This window comes from Tursiops truncatus, chromosome 1 (assembly GCF_011762595.2).
Source record: "Tursiops truncatus isolate mTurTru1 chromosome 1, mTurTru1.mat.Y, whole genome shotgun sequence".
NCBI lineage: Eukaryota > Metazoa > Chordata > Mammalia > Artiodactyla > Delphinidae > Tursiops > Tursiops truncatus.
The window spans coordinates 66,260,941-66,278,486 of record NC_047034.1 but is presented as its reverse complement, the minus strand read 5'-3'; the positions used below and the strand labels follow the sequence as shown (position 1 = coordinate 66,278,486).

General features: G+C 40.5%; 1 protein-coding gene across 3 annotated transcripts in view; it reads left to right on the top strand.

Annotated features, from left to right (window-relative positions):
• The window catches only part of DDR2 (discoidin domain receptor tyrosine kinase 2), a 160,750-nt gene that overhangs the window by 81,491 nt on the left and 61,713 nt on the right, over positions 1-17,546 (top strand). For 2 of the 3 annotated variants that reach the window (XM_033855804.2, XM_033855797.2), the window contains exon 3: positions 16,129-16,237. In XM_033855804.2, the coding sequence (XP_033711695.1) occupies positions 16,156-16,237 (82 nt within the window). In that variant the 5' untranslated portion in view covers positions 16,129-16,155. Of the gene's footprint in view, positions 1-2,829; positions 3,213-16,128; positions 16,238-17,546 lie in introns of those variants that run through there. The other variant, XM_019931981.3, reaches the window with a different exon arrangement.

The window sequence follows — 17,546 nt, the reverse complement described above, 5'->3', positions numbered from 1 at the left end:
AATGTATTGAGGAGACAAGGCCTAGGCACAGTAAAAATAAAATAGAAATACAAATATACGTGAACAATTGTGAGCCGGGCATTGTTCTAAGTACTTCCTGTGTAATAACTCTTTCTATCCTCATGACATTCTACAGGAGCAGGTGCCATTATTGCTCTCATTTTACAGGTGAGGAAACAGAAAAACCAAGGTTCAGGGGTGTGTGTGGCCAGGTCTACATACTGGGTGCAGGAGGAGACAGGATTCAAACCCGACAAGTCTGGCTATGGCCGTGGTGGCTGAGAAGGGCTACCTGAAGAGCTAGTCCTACCTCTGGGGTAGGGGCCCAGGTGCAATAGGAAGGGGGGATCCAGTGAGTAAGATGCTGCTTCGGGGTTCACTGCCAAGCCCTCAAGGGAAAGGCATCTCGTACGTGTAGACGGTTAGTCTTTCAACTCACTTCTGGGTTTAATGAGAGAGCTGTGTCTCTTGCTTACCATTGTTTCCATCTGACCCCTTTACTGTGTGGCCTAAGTTTTCATTCTAGGCTTTGAGGCAATGGACAGATTGGTGATAAGTAAAAACTTGGCAGTGTTCAAAACCCAACACTTACATTTGCAAGGAGGCTGTGCCTTACTTACCCAAGGAGGTTTTTCCAGTTATTTCTTGCCGGGTAATAAATCACCTCACAACTTAGTGGCTTAACACACAACAATCATGTTATTGTTATCATTGCTCATGTTTCTGAGGTGACTGGCCTCAGCTAGGCTGTCTTGCCCGGGGTCTCTCCTGTGGTTGCCCCAGATGGTGGCTGGGACCAGAGTCACCAGAGAGCCTTCTTCACTCACAAGTGTGAGAGTTTCTTCTGCTCTCTGCAGGGACCTCAGCAATGGTATTGGCCAGAAGACCTACACATGGCTTCTCCACATGGCCTGGCTTCCCTCGCCACATGGCAGTGGGTTTCCAGGGCAAGTCTAAGAGAGAGAGAGAGAGAGAGAGAGAGAGAGAGAGAGCCCAGTGGATGTGTATCACCTTCTGGGACCTAGCTCTGGAGTTTCACAGCCATCACTTTCACTGTATTCATTTTGTTAGAAGCGAGTCGCTCAGTCGAGCTTGTATTCAAGAGAAAGGAAATTAGATCCTAGCTCTCCATGGGAGAGTGTCAGAGAATTTGTGGACAAATTTGAAAACCATCACAGAGGTTTTCCAAATAACTTCACTCTGGTTTAAAGAAATCAGTTACTGAGATGGACAGGGCCTAAAGAAGGTGTGTGAGCTCAGAGTTTAAGGAAAGAAAAACAGGAGGTTGGGCCAGGGAGAGGCGGTGGCACCAGAGAACCAGTGCTAAGCTGGGTGACCAGAGGCCTGGCCCTGCCTCTGACCAGCTGTTGACCTTGTGGAGGCCTGTCTGCTTTGGAGGCTGCCCTACCTTCGTCACCTTTAACCACAGAGGACTGAGAAAGATGGGCACTCAGATACCTTCAAGCTTTCGTGGCAGTGGGCCTATACTTTTGAGGACTAACGTCTTCATATCATAACCTCCAAAACCCTCCAACCGTAGGCCCTCCTGCTGACGTCAGTGTGCTCAGTAGTGGTGCAGGCGGCCCTCTGATCACCAGCACATGCATCAGGGCTCCTGAGGGGCCTGGGGTAGAGGGTGGGATGCAGAAAGAAAATGAGAGGGGCTGGGTGGGACAGGTGCCCAAGTGTGGGATAGTGGAAGTCAGGGGTGGGAGTGAAATATCCCCATGAAGAGCCCGGGGCTGCTAGAGCTCAGTGAGGTTAAATGAGCTGCCCAAGGTCTTAGCAGGCCCAGGGATACTGAGCTTCTAACGGACCCTTTTGTGTTTGGAAAATGCCCTGCCTTCACTTTGTATTTACTCTCCTTTCTCCTCCCACTAATCTCATGACGGCATTAGATTTGACATCACTAGTGCTTATACAATAAAAAGGATAACAGGGAAATGATGCCACGCCGTGGATGTTTTGTGGTCCATCCTGCCCCCAGCAGGGGGAGTGTCTTCTGTGACAGTGATTTCTTTCAGCGTCCTCTGCTCTTTCTGGATGGCGAGTGAGAGGATGAGATAGCTGTCTGGCTGTTCCCCCCCAACCCTCCGCTGCTTTGGCAAACTCTAGTTGCCTCCAACGAAGGTGAAAAGAGTGAGGAAAGCAAAGTGCTCTTCTAACAAAGGCAGGAGCAGAGCTTGCTGTTGCATCCTCCTCTGAGCAGTGAAGGTCACCTTGGGTCATCCTTTGTGCTTAAACACTTACAGATTGGGCCAGTCTGGGCCTTTGGCTCAGCACTGAGCAGCTACATTTTGAGAAGCAAGAGATTGGGACTCCCAGAGGAAAGCTGGGAATGAGAAAGACATCAACAAATCCTTGGGAATCAAGATAAAACATGAGGGGGTTTGGTACAGCGATGGTGGGGGTGTGTGTGTGTGTGTGTGTGTGTGTGTGTGTGTGTGTGTGTGGCTCATCTTCTGCCAAAACCAAGCTCATTTCTGCATATTTGTTTGCTGAGTATTAAATACTCCAAAGATTGCTCTTTCTATTTGTTGAATCTGAAATGAAAAATGACTCAGCAGAGAGGAAAACAAGCCTCGAATGCCCTGAATGGCCTCTGAATGAAAATCTACAGCTGTAAATCACGTGGCTTCTCTTCTCCCCACCAGGTCCTTCAACACACACACACGCACAAGTACCACACACAGTTGTGCACACACCGCATCTCGGATCGGCTCCAGTCCGACCCAAGTCCCTTTATCTCATTTCCCTTCCCACTCCAGCCTTTCCAGGGCCCTACCCCTTCCTGTAGGAAGATCTGTCCGAGTTTAGGTGGAGGCAGCCTGGCTGCAGCCCACGGCTGATTTTCCAGAAGGGCAGACGCTTCCTATTTGGCCCCTTTCACGGGCTCAGCGTGAAGATCCCTCAGGAAGATCGGAGACTTTTTATTCTTCGACCAAGGGGTGGGCACCTCAGATTGTCTCTAGCTTTCGGACCTGGAAGGATGGATTGTCTGGGGAAAAGGACCGTCTGCCCAGTCAGATGTGCCCTGCTTTGTATAGAAACTGTACTCCTGAAAAGTTGAGTACAAACCGGATTTAGGTATACTGAATCATATTCTGAATTGCTGGAAGGATTTGCTGTCAGAGGAACCCAGTCGTGGATCCCTTTGTGAAGTGAAGAATTATTTTGTAACGTGGAGACTCCCTCAGTGATTTATGAGTTTGGTGAGTAGATGGAACATTATACCGGATGTTATTTTAAATGTATTGTGTGGAAACTTGTTATTCAAAGGTACCCAGCACTGAAGGCTTGTTCAAAGAATTCTGTAATGTGGATAAACATTTCATGATTGATGAGCTTGGCAAGTTCAGACATTTCTTAAAGTGGGATATACCTCTAGCGCTGCTTCAGAGAAAGAGGTGGTTTTTACTAATAATCAGACCTGGGGGAAAAATGAGAGCTCTACTATCTGTAAGTTACAGTCACTTCAAAGGGGCTTGGGAGAAACAAAGAACTGAAACTTTCCGTTTTGTTAAGGCAAGAAATCCAAAGGGTTGCCTGCTTTGCTTACTTTCCTTATCACTGAGGGGGAATGATGGGGCTGTTTTTCCAAATAAATGCAGTTAACTATTATAGCAACACTTATAAAAGTGTTTCCTTTTATATTTAAGTCTATATCATCTGTCTACCTCTCTATCTATCATGTGTCTATTACCTCTCTCTCTCTCTCTCTCTCTCTACCATCTATCAGTCCTATAGTAAAAAACAGACACTGTAGTAGGGCGTGTGCTTTGGAGCACAGAAAGCTGTTTCTCCACTAGTACAGAGAGCCTCATACCCTGAGATGTCTGGGTGTCTGAGTTAGGTGAGAGACCTTAGCTTCCTGCTCACCCTTTCTCACTCAGCAGTTCAAAAGTCATTTCAGCACTCATCTCCCAGGGTTCGCAGCTCTATCCTCACTCACTCTCCTATTCGGGCACTAGAGTAGAGCTTATTACTAGGGATGTGGTCTGACTCCCCCCCCCCCTCCAGCTTTATTGAGATATAATTGACGTATAACGTTGTGTAAGTTTAAGGTGTACAGCATGTTGATTTGATACACTTATATATGGCAAAATGATGATCACCATAGCATTAAGTAACACTTTCATCCTGTCCCATGATTACCATTTCCTTTCTGTAGTAAGAACATTTAAGATCTACGCTTTGGTACAAAATATAGTATCATTAGCTATAATCACTATGCTGTGCATCAGATCCCCAGAACTTATTCATCTTATAACTGGAAGTTTGTACCCTTTGATCAATACCTCTCCATTCCACCCCACACCCAGCCCCTGGCAACCACCACTCTACTTTCTGATTCTCTGAGTTGGGCTGTTTTAGATTCCACATATAAGTGATAGCATAAAGTAGGAACTGGTCTGACTTTTTAAGGCAGTTGGAAAAGAGGAGTTTGTTACTGCCTCAGCTGTGTGTAACCTGGAGCTGCAGGAGACACAGGACTGACCAGGAGCGAGCCCTATCTGTGTGAACTCTCCACAGAATGGGATGGTATCAGGCAGGATGTGCTGATGACTTGCTCTTAAACCGTGATGTGGCCCTGACTGTGTTTCAGAAAGAGGCCTTTGAAGCTCACCCAAGTACAGAAATAACTTGTAAGAAATTTGATTCTAGGTTCTTTTAAAAAAATTCCCGATAATTCCTGGCTGTGGCTGTCACACTCCCATCTGCCTAACCTTCCATTTACTTCCTGGTTTTTCCGATGGCTTTGACCCATAGCCTGTCTAGATCCTGGTGTGGGCAGTCCTGAGATGGAGAGTCAACCATCTCCCGTCGGATCTGGGAGGTCCTGAGTCGTGGCTCCTTTGGAGTCAGTGTGGAGTGTTCATCCAGCTTGGCTAGGGCAGGAGATTTTGACTGTGAAGCGGAAGTGGGGTTTTCATTACACAGGACATATACTCTCTGAGCTACACAGTCATTGACATTCCTTGGAAACTATTGGGCTGTGGGTGAAGTAACACTGGCCGTGGAGTCAGAAGAACTGGAAGGGTTTTAACTCTGTCTCTAGTTTTGTGACCCAGGCAAGTTAGAATTAATCTGACTTTGATGTAGAGAGAAGCAAGACCCCTAATCTTAAATGACTCACAGTCTGGCTTGAAAGACAGACAGAACTGTAATTCAGCGTGATGAGTGGGAACCAGCAGCCAGACCAGGTAAGTCTGCCTAGGTTGTGGGTGAAGTGACTTAGGGACTCACTTTCCTGCTTTGTAAAGGCAGGTGGTAATCTCTCCTTTCAGGCTTATTGTAAGGCTTGATGAGTATGCATTTGTAGGTATGTACTAAGGGGCAGGTGTTCTAACAAATGAAAGGTATAAGTAGCAACTCTCAAACTTTTTTTCTTTTGCTTCTCTATTTATCTGCAAGATATACTAATCGATAATATCTCTCAATACTGCAAGTGATTCTCAAAATATAAGACAGGTTCACCCAATACCTTGAACCTGTGGGATATGCATGGTTGCTTGGAAAGCACCCTCGAGATTCTGATAGACTGCCCCCAGGAATTTTTTTTTTTGTCAGAGAAACCAATGTGAATGACATTAACAGGGAACATATTTTCTTTGTTAAAATCAAAACATCTCAAATAAGGCTAGAGTTTCCCTTTGATCACCGTTTCCAATCTCCCCTGCCAAACACTATGATCTCTGAGGGAACTACTATTATCAGCATTTGCCTTCTAGGGTTCCTTGCTCTATCCTCACATACCACCCTATCCGAGCACTACAGTGTGCACTAGATCAAAGTTTGTTATCAGCATGGTGTTTAACTTTCTAGATCTTTTATGTACATATAAATGTATGTGAATGTGTGTATATATCCATAAAAGTATATAGTGTGCTTCATATAAATCTTGAAACCTGCTTGTTCACCTAAAAACCATGTCATGGGCACCTAACCATGCAATTACATGTGGCTCTAACTCATACTTTTAAGCTATTGCATAGTATTTCATAGCAGGAATATGCCACAGTTTATAGTACTCCCTTATTGATAGAAATTTTTCCAAGTTTTGTTATTTAAAAAAAATATTGTACCCACAGGGTTCAATGGTTCCAATTTCTCCACACTCTTGTCTACACTTATTGTCCTTCATTTTTTTTTTCTTTTTTGATAATAGCCATCATGACAGATGTGAGGTGATATCTCATTGTGGTTTTGATTTGTATCTCCTGATGATTAGCAGTGTTGAGCATTTTTTCATATATCTGTTGGCCATTTGTATGTCTTCTTTGGAGAAATGTCCATTCAAGTCCTTAGCCCATTTTAAGGAATTTTATTAGGTTTTTTGTTTTTGTTTTTTTTGTTTGTGTGGGTGTTTCCTTTTTTTCTCTTTTGCTATTGAGTTATATGAGTTCCTTGTATATTTTGGATATTAATCACTTATTATATTGTTTGCAAACATTTTCTCCTTTTCTGTATGTTGCCTTTTCATGCTGTTGATTGTTTGCTCTGCAAAAGCTTTTTGGTTTGAGGTAGTTTCACTTGTTTATTTTTGTTTGTGCTGCCAGAACTTTTGGAGTCATATCAATGTAGTCATTTCCAAGGCCACCATTGTGAAGCTTTTCCTCTGTGTTTTCTTCTAGAAGTTTAACGTTTCAGGTCTTACATTTAAGTCTTTAATCCACTTTGAGTTGATTTTTGTGTATGGTGTAAGGTAAGGGTTCAATTTCATTCTTTTGCATGTGGGTACCTAGTTTTCTTAATACAATTTATTTAAGAGTTTCATTTTTTCCCCATTATATATTTTTGGCATCCTTCTTGAAGATGAGTTGGCCACAACCTCTATGGAAAACAGTATGGAGATTCCTCAAAAATTTAATATAGAACTACCACATGACCCAGCAATCCCACTTCTGGGTATTTATCCAAGATAGTTAAAATCAGGATCTTGAAGAAATATTAGCACTCCCATGTTCATTGTAGCATTATTCACAATAGTCAATATGTGGAAATAAACTAAATGTTGACAAATGAATGGAAAAAGAAAATGTGGCTTCTACATACAATGGAATATTATTTAGCCTTAAAAAAGCATACTTTGCAATATGCAACAACATGGATGAAACTTGAGGACATTATGTTGAGGGAAATAAGTCAGTCACAGAAAGACAAATAGTACATGATACCAATTATGTCAAATTCATAGAATTAATGAGGGGAACTGTGGTTGCCAGGGGCTAAGGGGAGGAGGAAATGGAGAGTTAATCAACAGGCAGAAAGTTTCAATTAAGCAAGTTGAGTAGGTTCCAGAGATCTGACATACAACATTATACCGATAGTCAACAATAATGTGTTGCACACTTAAAAATTTGTTGAGGCATGAATGGATTAAATGCTCCAACCAAAAGACACAGGGTTGTTGAATGGATACAAACACAGGACCCATATATATGCTGTCTACAAGAGACCCACTTCAGACCTAGGGACACATACAGACTGAAAGTGAGGGGATGGAAAAAGATATTCCATGCAAATGGAAATCAAAAAAAGCTGGAGTAGCAATACTCATATCAGATAAAATAGACTTTAAAATAAAGAATGTTACAAGAGACAAGGAAGGACACTACATAATGATCAAGGGATCAATCCAAGAAGAAGATATAACAATTATAAATATATATGCACCCAACATAGGAGCACCTCAATACATAAGGCAACTGCTAGCAGCTTTAAAAGAGGAAATTGACAGTAACACAATAATAGTGGGGGACTTTAACACCTCACTTCCACCAATGGACAGATCATCCAGACAGAAAATTAAAACGGATACACAAGCTTTAAATGACACAATAGAGCAGACAGATTTAATTGATATTTATAGGACATTCCACCCAAAAGTGGCAGAATACACTTTCTTCTCAAGTGCACATGGAACATTCTCCAGGATAGATCACATCTTGGGTCACAAATCAAGCCTCAGTAAATTTAAGAAAATTGAAATCATATAAAGCATTTTTTCTGACCACAACGCTGTGAGATTAGAAATCAATTACAGGGAAAAAAACGTAAAAAACACAAACACATGGAGGCTAAACAATACGTTACTAAATAACCAAGAGATCACTGAAGAAATCAAAGAGGAAATAAAAAAATACCTACAGACAAATGACAATGAAAACACGACGATCCAAACCTATGGGATGCAGCAAAAGCAGTTCTAAGAGGGAAGTTTATAGCTATACAAGCCTACCTCAAGAAACAAGAAAAATCTCAAATAAACAATCTAAACTTACACTTAAAGGAACTAGAGAAAGAAGAACAAACGAAACCCAAAGTTAGCAGAAGGAAAGAAATCATAAAGGTCAGAGCAGAAATAAATGAAATAGAAACAAAGAAAACAATAGCAAAGATCAATACAACTAAAAGCTGGTTCTTTGAGAAGATAAACAAAATGGATAAGCCATTAGCCAGATTCATCAAGAAAAAGAGGGAGAGGACTCAAATCAATAAAATTAGAAATGAAAAAGGAGAAGTTACAACAGACACCGCAGAAATACAAAACATCCTAAGAGACTACTACAAGCAACCCTATGCCAATGAAATGGGCAACCTGGAAGAAATGGACAAATTCTTAGAAAGGTATAACCTTCCAAGACTGAACCAGGAAGAAATAGAAAACATGAACAGACCAATAACAAGTAATGAAATTGAAACTGTGATTAAGACAACCCTCAGAATGGGAGAAAATATTTGCAAATGAAGCAACCGACAAAGGATTAATCTCCAAAATTTACAAGCAGCTCATGCAGCTCAATAACAAGAAAACAAACAACCCAATCCAAAAATGGGCAGAAGACCTAAATAGACATTTATCCAAAGAAGATATACAGACTGCCAACAAACACATGAAAGAATGCTCAACATCATTAATCATTAGAGAAATGCAAATCAAAACTACAATGAGATATCATCTCACACCAGTCAGAATGGCCATCATCAAAAAATCTAGAAACAATAAATGCTGGAGAGGGTGTGGAGAAAAGGGAACACTCTTGCACTGCTGGTGGGAATGTGAATTGGTTCAGCCACTATGGAGAACAGTATGGAGGTTCCTTAAAAAACTACAAATAGACCTACCATATGACCCAGCAATCCCACTACTGGGCATATACCCTGAGAAAACCAAAATTCAAAAAGAGTCATGTACCAAAATGTTCATTGCAGCTCTATTTACAATAGCCTGGAGATGGAAACAACCTAAGTGCCCGTCATCGGATGAATGGATAAAGAAGATGTGGCACATATATACAATGGAATATTACTCAGCCATAAAAAGAAACGAAATTGAGCTATTTGTAATGAGGTGGATAGACCTAGAGTCTGTCATACAGAGTGAAGTAAGTCAGAAAGAAAAAGACAAATACCGTATGCTAACACATATATATGGAATTTAAGAAAAAAAATGTCATGAAGAACCTAGGGGTAAAGCAGGAATAAAGACGCAGACCTCCTAGAGAACGGACATGAGGTTATGGGGAGGGGGAAGGGTGAGCTGTGACAGGGCGAGAGAGAGTCATGGGCATATACACACTAACAAACGTAGTAAGGTAGATAGCTAGTGGGAAGCAGCCGCATGGCACAGGGATATTGGCTCGGTGCTTTGTGACAGCCTGGAGGGGTGGGATAGGGAGGGTGGGAGGGAGGGAGACGCAACAGGGAAGACATATGGGAACTATGTTTATGTATGACTGATTCACTTTGTTATAAAGCAGAAACTAACACACCATTGTAAAGCAATTATACCCCAATAAAGATGTTAAAAAAAAAAAAATCTTCCAACAAACAAAAGTCCAGGACCAGATGGCTTCACAGGTGAACTCTATCAAACATTTAGAGAAGAGCTAACACCCATCCTTCTCAAACTCTTCCAAAAAATTGCAGAGGAAGGAACACTCCTAAACTCATTCTGTGAGGCCACCATCACCCTGATACGAAAACCAGACAAAGATACTACCAAAAATGAAAACTACAGACCAATATCACTGATAAATATAGATGCAAAAATCCTCAACAAAATACCAGCAAACAGAGTCCAACAACACATTAAAAGGATCATACACCATGATCAAGTAGGATTTATCCCAGGGATGCAAGGATTCTTCAATATACGCAAATCAATCAATGTGATACACTATATTAACAAATTGAAGAATAAAACCATATGATCATCTCAATAGATGCAGAAAAGGCTTTTGACAAAATTCGACACCAATTTATGATAAAAACTCTGCAGAAAGTGGGCATAGAGGGAACCTCCCTCAACATAATAAAGGCCATATATGATAAACCCACAGCAAACATCATTCTCAATGCTAAAAAACTGAAAGCATTTCCTCTAAGATCAGGAACAAGACAAGGAGGTCCACTCTCACCACTATTATTCCACATAGTTTTGGAAGTCCTAGCCATGGAAATCAGAGAAGAAAAAGAAATAAAAGGAATACAAATTGGAAAAGAAGAAGTAAAACTGTCACTGTTTGCAGATGACATGATACTATATAAAGGGAATCCTAAAGATGCCACCAGAAAACTACTAGAGGTAATCAATGAATTTGGTAAAGTTGCAGGATAGAAAATTAATGCACAGAAATCTCTTGCATTCCTATATACTAATGATGAAAAATCTGAAAGAGAAATTAAGGAAACATTCCCATTCACCAATGCAACAAAAAGAATAAAATACCTAGGAATAAACCTACCTATGGAAACAAAAGACCTGTATGCAGAAAACTATAAGACACTGATGAAAGAAATTAAAGATGATACAAATAGATGGAGAGATATACCATGTTCTTGGATTGGAAGAGTCAACATTTTGAAAATGACTATACTACCCAATGCAATCTACAGATTCAATGCATTCCCTATCAAATTACCAATGGCATTTTTTACAGAACTAGAACAAAAATCTTAAAATTTGTATGGAGACACAAAAGACCCCAAATAGCCAAAGCAGTCTTGAGGGAATAAAACGGAGCTGGAGGAATCAGACTCCCTGACTTCAGACTGTACTACAAAGCTACAGTAATGAAGACAATATGGTACTGGAATAAAAACAGAAACATAGATCAATGGAACAGGATAAAAAGCCCAGAGGTAAACCCACACACCTATGGTCAACTAATCGATGACAAAGGAGGCAAGGATATACAATGGAGAAAAGACAGTCTCTTCAATAAGTGGTGCTGGGAAAACTGGACAGCTACATGTAAAAGAATGAAATTAGAACACTCTGTAACACCATACACAAAAATAAACTCAAAATGGATTAGAGACCTAAATGTAAGACTGGACACTATAAAACTCTTAGAGGAAACATAGGAAGAACACTCTTTGACATAAATCACAGCAAGATCTTTTTTTGATCCACCTCCTAGAGTAATGGAAATAAAAACATAAATAAACAAATGGGACCTAATGAAACTTAAAAGCTTTTGCACAGCAAAGGCAACCATAAACAAGATGAAAAGACAACCCTCAGAATGGGAGAAAATATTTGCAAATGAATCAAAGGACAAAGGATTAATCTCCAAAACAGATGCACAGCTCATGCAGCTTAATATTAAAAAAACAACCCAATCCAAAAATGGGCAGAAGACCTAAATAAACTTTTCTCTACAGATAGCCAAGAAGCACATGAAAAGCTGCTCAATGTCACTAATTATTAGAGAAATGCAAATCAATACTAAAATTAGGTATCACCTCATACCAGTCAGAATGGGCATCATCAGAAAACCTACAAACAACAAATGCTGGAGAGGGTGTGGAGAAAAGGGAACCCTCTTGCACTGTTGGTGGGAATGTAAATTGATACAGACACTATGGAGAACAGTATGGAGGTTCCTTAAAAAACTAAAAATAGAATTACCATATGACCCAGCAATCCCACTACTGGGCATATACCCAGAGAAAACCTAATTCAAAAAGACACATGCACCCCAATATTCATTGCAACGCTATTTACAATAGCCAGGTCTTGGAAGCATCCTAAATGCCCATCAACAGATGAATGGATAAAGAAGATGTGGCACATATACACAATGGAATATTACCCAGCCATAAAAAGAAACGAAATTGAGTTATTTGTAGTGAGGTGGATGGACCTAAAGTCTGTCATACAGAGTGAAGTAAGTCAGAAAGAGAAAAGCAAATACCGTATGCTAACATATATATATGGAATCTAAGAAAAAGAAAAAGGTTCTGATGAACCTAGGGGCAGGACGGGAATAAAGACACAGACCTACTAGAGAATGGTCTTGAGGATATGGGGAGGGGGAAGGGTAAACTGGGACAAAGCGAGAGAGAGGCATGGACATATATACACTACCAAACGTAAAATAGATAGCTAGTGGGAAGCAGCCGCATAGTACAGGGAGATCACCTCGGTGCTTTGTGACCGCCTGGAGGGGTGGGATAAGGAGGGTGGGAGGGAGACGCAAGAGGGAAGAGATATGGGGATATACGTATATGTATAGCTGATTCACTTTGTTATAAAGCAGAAACTAACACACCATTGTAAAGCAATTATACTCCAATAAAGATGTTAAAAAAATAAAAGGAGAGTGTAGTATAATGACAAACAAAGACAGAAACAAAATAAACAACAACAAAAGGACCTAAGTGGATTTTAGAGTAATACAAACCCTGGGTTCATGTATGAGTTTTGGTGCCTATCAGCTGTGTAACCAGATCAGTTTTAACCTCTTCCTCCTCAATTACCTTACTGATGAAAACAAACCTCATTGGGTTACTGTGAATATTACATGAGATAGCCCTTGGCACGTGTTAGATATCCATGGTATAGTTATAGTACTCCTAGGTTTGTTAATGGTTCTTTTGTGTTTGTTAGCTGCTGGACACCCTAATTTTAAGCAAACAAACAGAAATAATCACTGGTATTGGAGATTCACAGCCTGCAACCAAGTAAGAGTTTCCAAAAGGAAATTCAGTCAACACTTTTTGAGCAACTTGTGAATCCTTAGTTCAGTTAAAAAACTGTTTTTGAGCACCTCCTTTGTACGAGATATAATGCATTCTTTTGGAGATACAAGAATGAGTCATTTTGAAGCTAATGATTAAATGGGTAATTTTATAACCATGTTATGGAGGATCTAATAGAAGCAAATTCAGTGTGTGAAATGATTAAATGGGTAATTTTATAACCATGTTATGGAGGATCTAATAGAAGCAAATTCATTTCATAAGCAAATTCCTTAAAGAAGGAACCACTGGGGAAGGTCATGGAGGGGAGAAAGTAATGGCCAAGAACCCACAAAGAAGGTGTCATGAAAGAGAATTGTAGCACTCTTCTTCAAAAGGCTGCTAAGAGTGGGTGGTTACCCAAGGCAGTGCTCGCAAGGCTGAATGGCTGCTCACAAGGAGCTCAGATCTTTGTAGAAGGACATCCTGGATCATGGTCATGGGTTAGTGCTAGACTACAGCCAAGATCAATGTCTCCAAGGTCTGCCTGTGTGTTTCTTTTCTGGGCATGTTTGTTTGTGGACTCATTTATAGAAACGCAGTGTTCCTGCTGCTGGCAGTGTGTAGGCACTGAGACATATTTTATCTCTCCAAATCAATGCCATGAAACTATGGTCATCACCCTTTTGTGGTCTGTGGGTCACTTGCCCCTGCCCCCTACCGTGATGCCACTTTAGTCTTTTGTATTTGATTAGTTTCTGGCTCTATCCTCTTCAGGCAGAACTATCTGAATACCTATTTTTTTTTCTTACCATTTTGGGTGGGTCAGAGTTCTACTACCTAGAAAACATCATAGAAAGCTCCTGTTTCCTCAAAAAAGTGTCTTAGCTATGTCATCCTATTATTTACTCTATTCCCATTATTGCCCATTAAAATCTTATTCATCCTTCAAGAATCTGATCAGATGCTGATTTCATCATGAAACCTTCTCTGATCACTCAAGCTTAAAGGGATTTTGTCTCCCTTTATAATTTTGTTTTACATATTTTTCCTAACAGTGGATCCAGTGTTTGTTGACTATTAGTGTTACCTGGAAGAGAGTTTCTTTTTTAAATAAACTTTATTCTTGAACAGTTTTATATTTACAGAATCATTGCAAAGATGGTACCTAGATTTCCTATTTACCCACTACCTAAGTTCCCCTATTATTAACATCTTACATTAGTGTAGTACATATGTCATAGTTAGTGAACCAATATTGACACATCATTATTAACTAAAGTCTCTACTTTATTCAGATTTCCTCAGTTTTCCCCAAATGTCCTTTTTCTGTTCCAGGATCCCATCCAGGATGTCACATTACCTTTAGTCGTCCTGTCTTCTTTGGCTCCCTTAGCTGTGTCGGTTTCCCAGACTTTCTAGTCTTGGGTGACCATGACAGTTTTGAGGATTATGTATCAGGAATTTTGTAGAATTTCCCTTAATTGGGATTTGTCTGATGTGTTTCTCATGATTAGGCTGGAGTAATGGGGTTTTGGGAAAAAGACCACAGAGGCTAAGTGCCATTCACATCACATCGTATCAAGGATACATACTATCAGTGTGACTTAACAAAGTTGATGCTAACCTTGATCACCTGGCTTGAGGTAGTGTTTGTCATGTTTCTCTACTGAAAAATTACCTTCTCCATTTCCATGCTGTACTCTGAAGAAAGTCACTGTGTGCAGCCCACACTTAAGGAGTCGGGGGTGGGGAAGTGAGAGGGGTGGTTATGCACCACCTCTTAAAGAGTAGAGAGTATCTACATAATTATTTAGAATTCTTTTGCATGAGAAATTTGTCTATTCTCCTCCATTTGTTTATTCAATCATTTATTTATATCAACATGGACTTGTAAATATTTATTTTATATCTTGAGTTATAATCCAATACTACTTGACTCATTTTGTTGCTTAAGTTGTTCCAGCTTTGGCCACTGGGAACTCTTTCTGTTGGCTCCATGTTCCTTTGCCATAAACCCATCATTTTTTTTTTTTTTTTTGCGGTACGCGGGCCTCTCACTGTTGTGGCCTCTCCCGTTGCGGAGCACAGGCTCCGGACGCGCAGGCTCAGCAGCCATGGCTCACGGGCCCAGCCGCTCCATGGCATGTGGGATCTTCCCGGACCGGGGCACGAACCCGTGTCCCCTGCATCGGCAGGCGGCCTCTCAACCACTGCGCCACCAGGGAAGCCCTCCCCATCATTTTTGTGTATGCTTTCTCAACTTGGGGCACTAAAAGATTCTGCAGGCTCATCTGGCACTAAAATATTCTCCAAGATCATCATATTTCCTGCCCCAGTCCTGGAATTAGCAGTTTCTCCAAGGGAACCCTGGTTCCTTTTATTGGAGAATGGTATTAGAAATCAAGATCTGGGTACTAGGTTTGCTCGTTGCTATTGGGGTATCATTGTTTCTAGGCCCTCTTAGCTTATATAGCAAGGAGATAGATATATGTGTGTGTGTGCTAACCTATGTGTACACGTATTTATAAATATTTCCATATGTGACCATCTATATCTCTATTAAGCTAAACGTGAGTTCATGCTGATGTCTCAACTCTAATCCACTAATAACATGGATTATTCTGGGGGAGCTTAAAAATACAGAATTTCAGGTACCATTCTAGAGCTAATAATTCTAGAGCTAAAAAGGCTAAATATTGACCTTACATCTTTTGAAAGGCAAACACATTAACGTCATTGAATGTTTTTCTTGATTTAATACTGGAATCAATATTAAAATTATGAAAAAACATTGTAAATGTAAGTTTTACTTTATCACCATTCACAATTTGGGTAAGTATTTATCTTACTAAAACGTTGTTACCCACCTATAGTTTGGCTAATTTTAATTCCATGAGTATATGATCTAATAGAGTTTGAAAATTCTTATATTACATAACTATTGAATGTCCCAGAGTTTGAAAATTCTTATAGTATGTGACTATTGAATGTCCCATTCAAGTATTAAACTCCATGATTTAAAGTTCTGAATATAGAAATAAACACTGTAAGAACACAAAGATGCAAGTTGTGTTCATTCATGTTGAAAGTATCTGCCTCACTCATTTCCTCTTCTTCTCTTTCTTGTTTTCTTGCATTTTTGGTGGGCTGCAGGCTCCAGTTCCAACACCATCTTCTGAGATGATCCTGATTCCCAGAATGCCCTTGGTGCTGCTCCTGCTGCTGCCTATCTTGAGTTCTGCAAAAGCTCAGGTTAACCCAGGTAACACAGCCATTGCTCAGCCCCACGCTGGAAGACAGCTGAACACTCAAGCCCATCAAGGTTCATCTTGGGAAAGGCACTGCTAAGGGGCCCAAAAGGTCATTCCTCCCTCCCTTTTTTTCCCTCCATGGTGAAACCTGGCCATAGCAGGAACAGAAATTACTATACTCTCTCTATGACATATTGTGAAAGGGCTTCTTATATGGAGTAGGGTAGAATAAAAGGAAAATGTTTAAAAATGGGAGGTGGAAGAAACAAACATTTGCTTCTGCATTTTCTGGGACACCGAAGGAGAGAATTTTTAGATGCCTTGGAGAAATTCTGCAGGTTGGTTTTCTAGTTATGTTTGGCTGTCCGAGGCCTGTATTTTACTTGGATGTCATGTTATGTTTTGGGGACCCTGGTCTTGTAGGATCTCAGGCAGTTTCTCTTTCCTACAGGGTGTGGCCATGCTCAAAAATAGGTATGTTAGTCCCCTTCCCCCAATTTTTTAAATTACATGTGTATTTTAACTTTAAATTGAAGTATACAGTTGTATCACTTGTCTATTACCATAGTAATGCCGCTTAACAACTTATGCAAAACTGGTGATTTAGTCTGGTCTTTGTTGGACTATTCTTCTTGTCTCTTTTGGATTCATGCACATATCTCGGAGTAAGCTGGTTATTGGCTCATTGAGGATGGCCTTGGCTCTGACAACTGGGGCAACTTTGCTGTGCTCTCTTCCAGCAGATTAGTATAGATATGTTTTAATGGAAATTGCACAGCAGTGAGAGCAGAAAGGGAAACATGCAACATGTTTCAAGCCAGTGCTTGAGTCATGTTCTCTGAGATATCATTGTCCAAAGCAAGTCACATGGCCAAGCCCAGAGTCAGAGTGGGAGAGCACAAAAAAATTACACAGGGAAGGTCTGAATACCTTCAGGGAAGGGAAGGGTGAAGGGTTGAAGTCATTTTTTTCATCTTGCCACAAATATAAATATAGGAAAGTAGATATAGCATAAGTGCTCAATTTGATGAATTTTACAAACTGAGCACATCGATCTAAGCAGTATCCAGATTAAGAAACAGAACTGTACCAGCACTTCAGAAGCTCTCCTCACACTCTCTTTCAGTCACTTTTCCCCACCCTCCCCCCAAGGGTAGTCATTATTTTGTTTTCTAACAACATAAATTCATTCTTCCTGGTTTTGTACTTTGTTTAAGTGGAGTCATCTTTTGTGTCTGGCTTCTTTCATTCAATATTTTGTTCATGACCTTCGTCCATATCATTGCATGCAGTTGGTGACTGTCTCCATTGTTGTATATT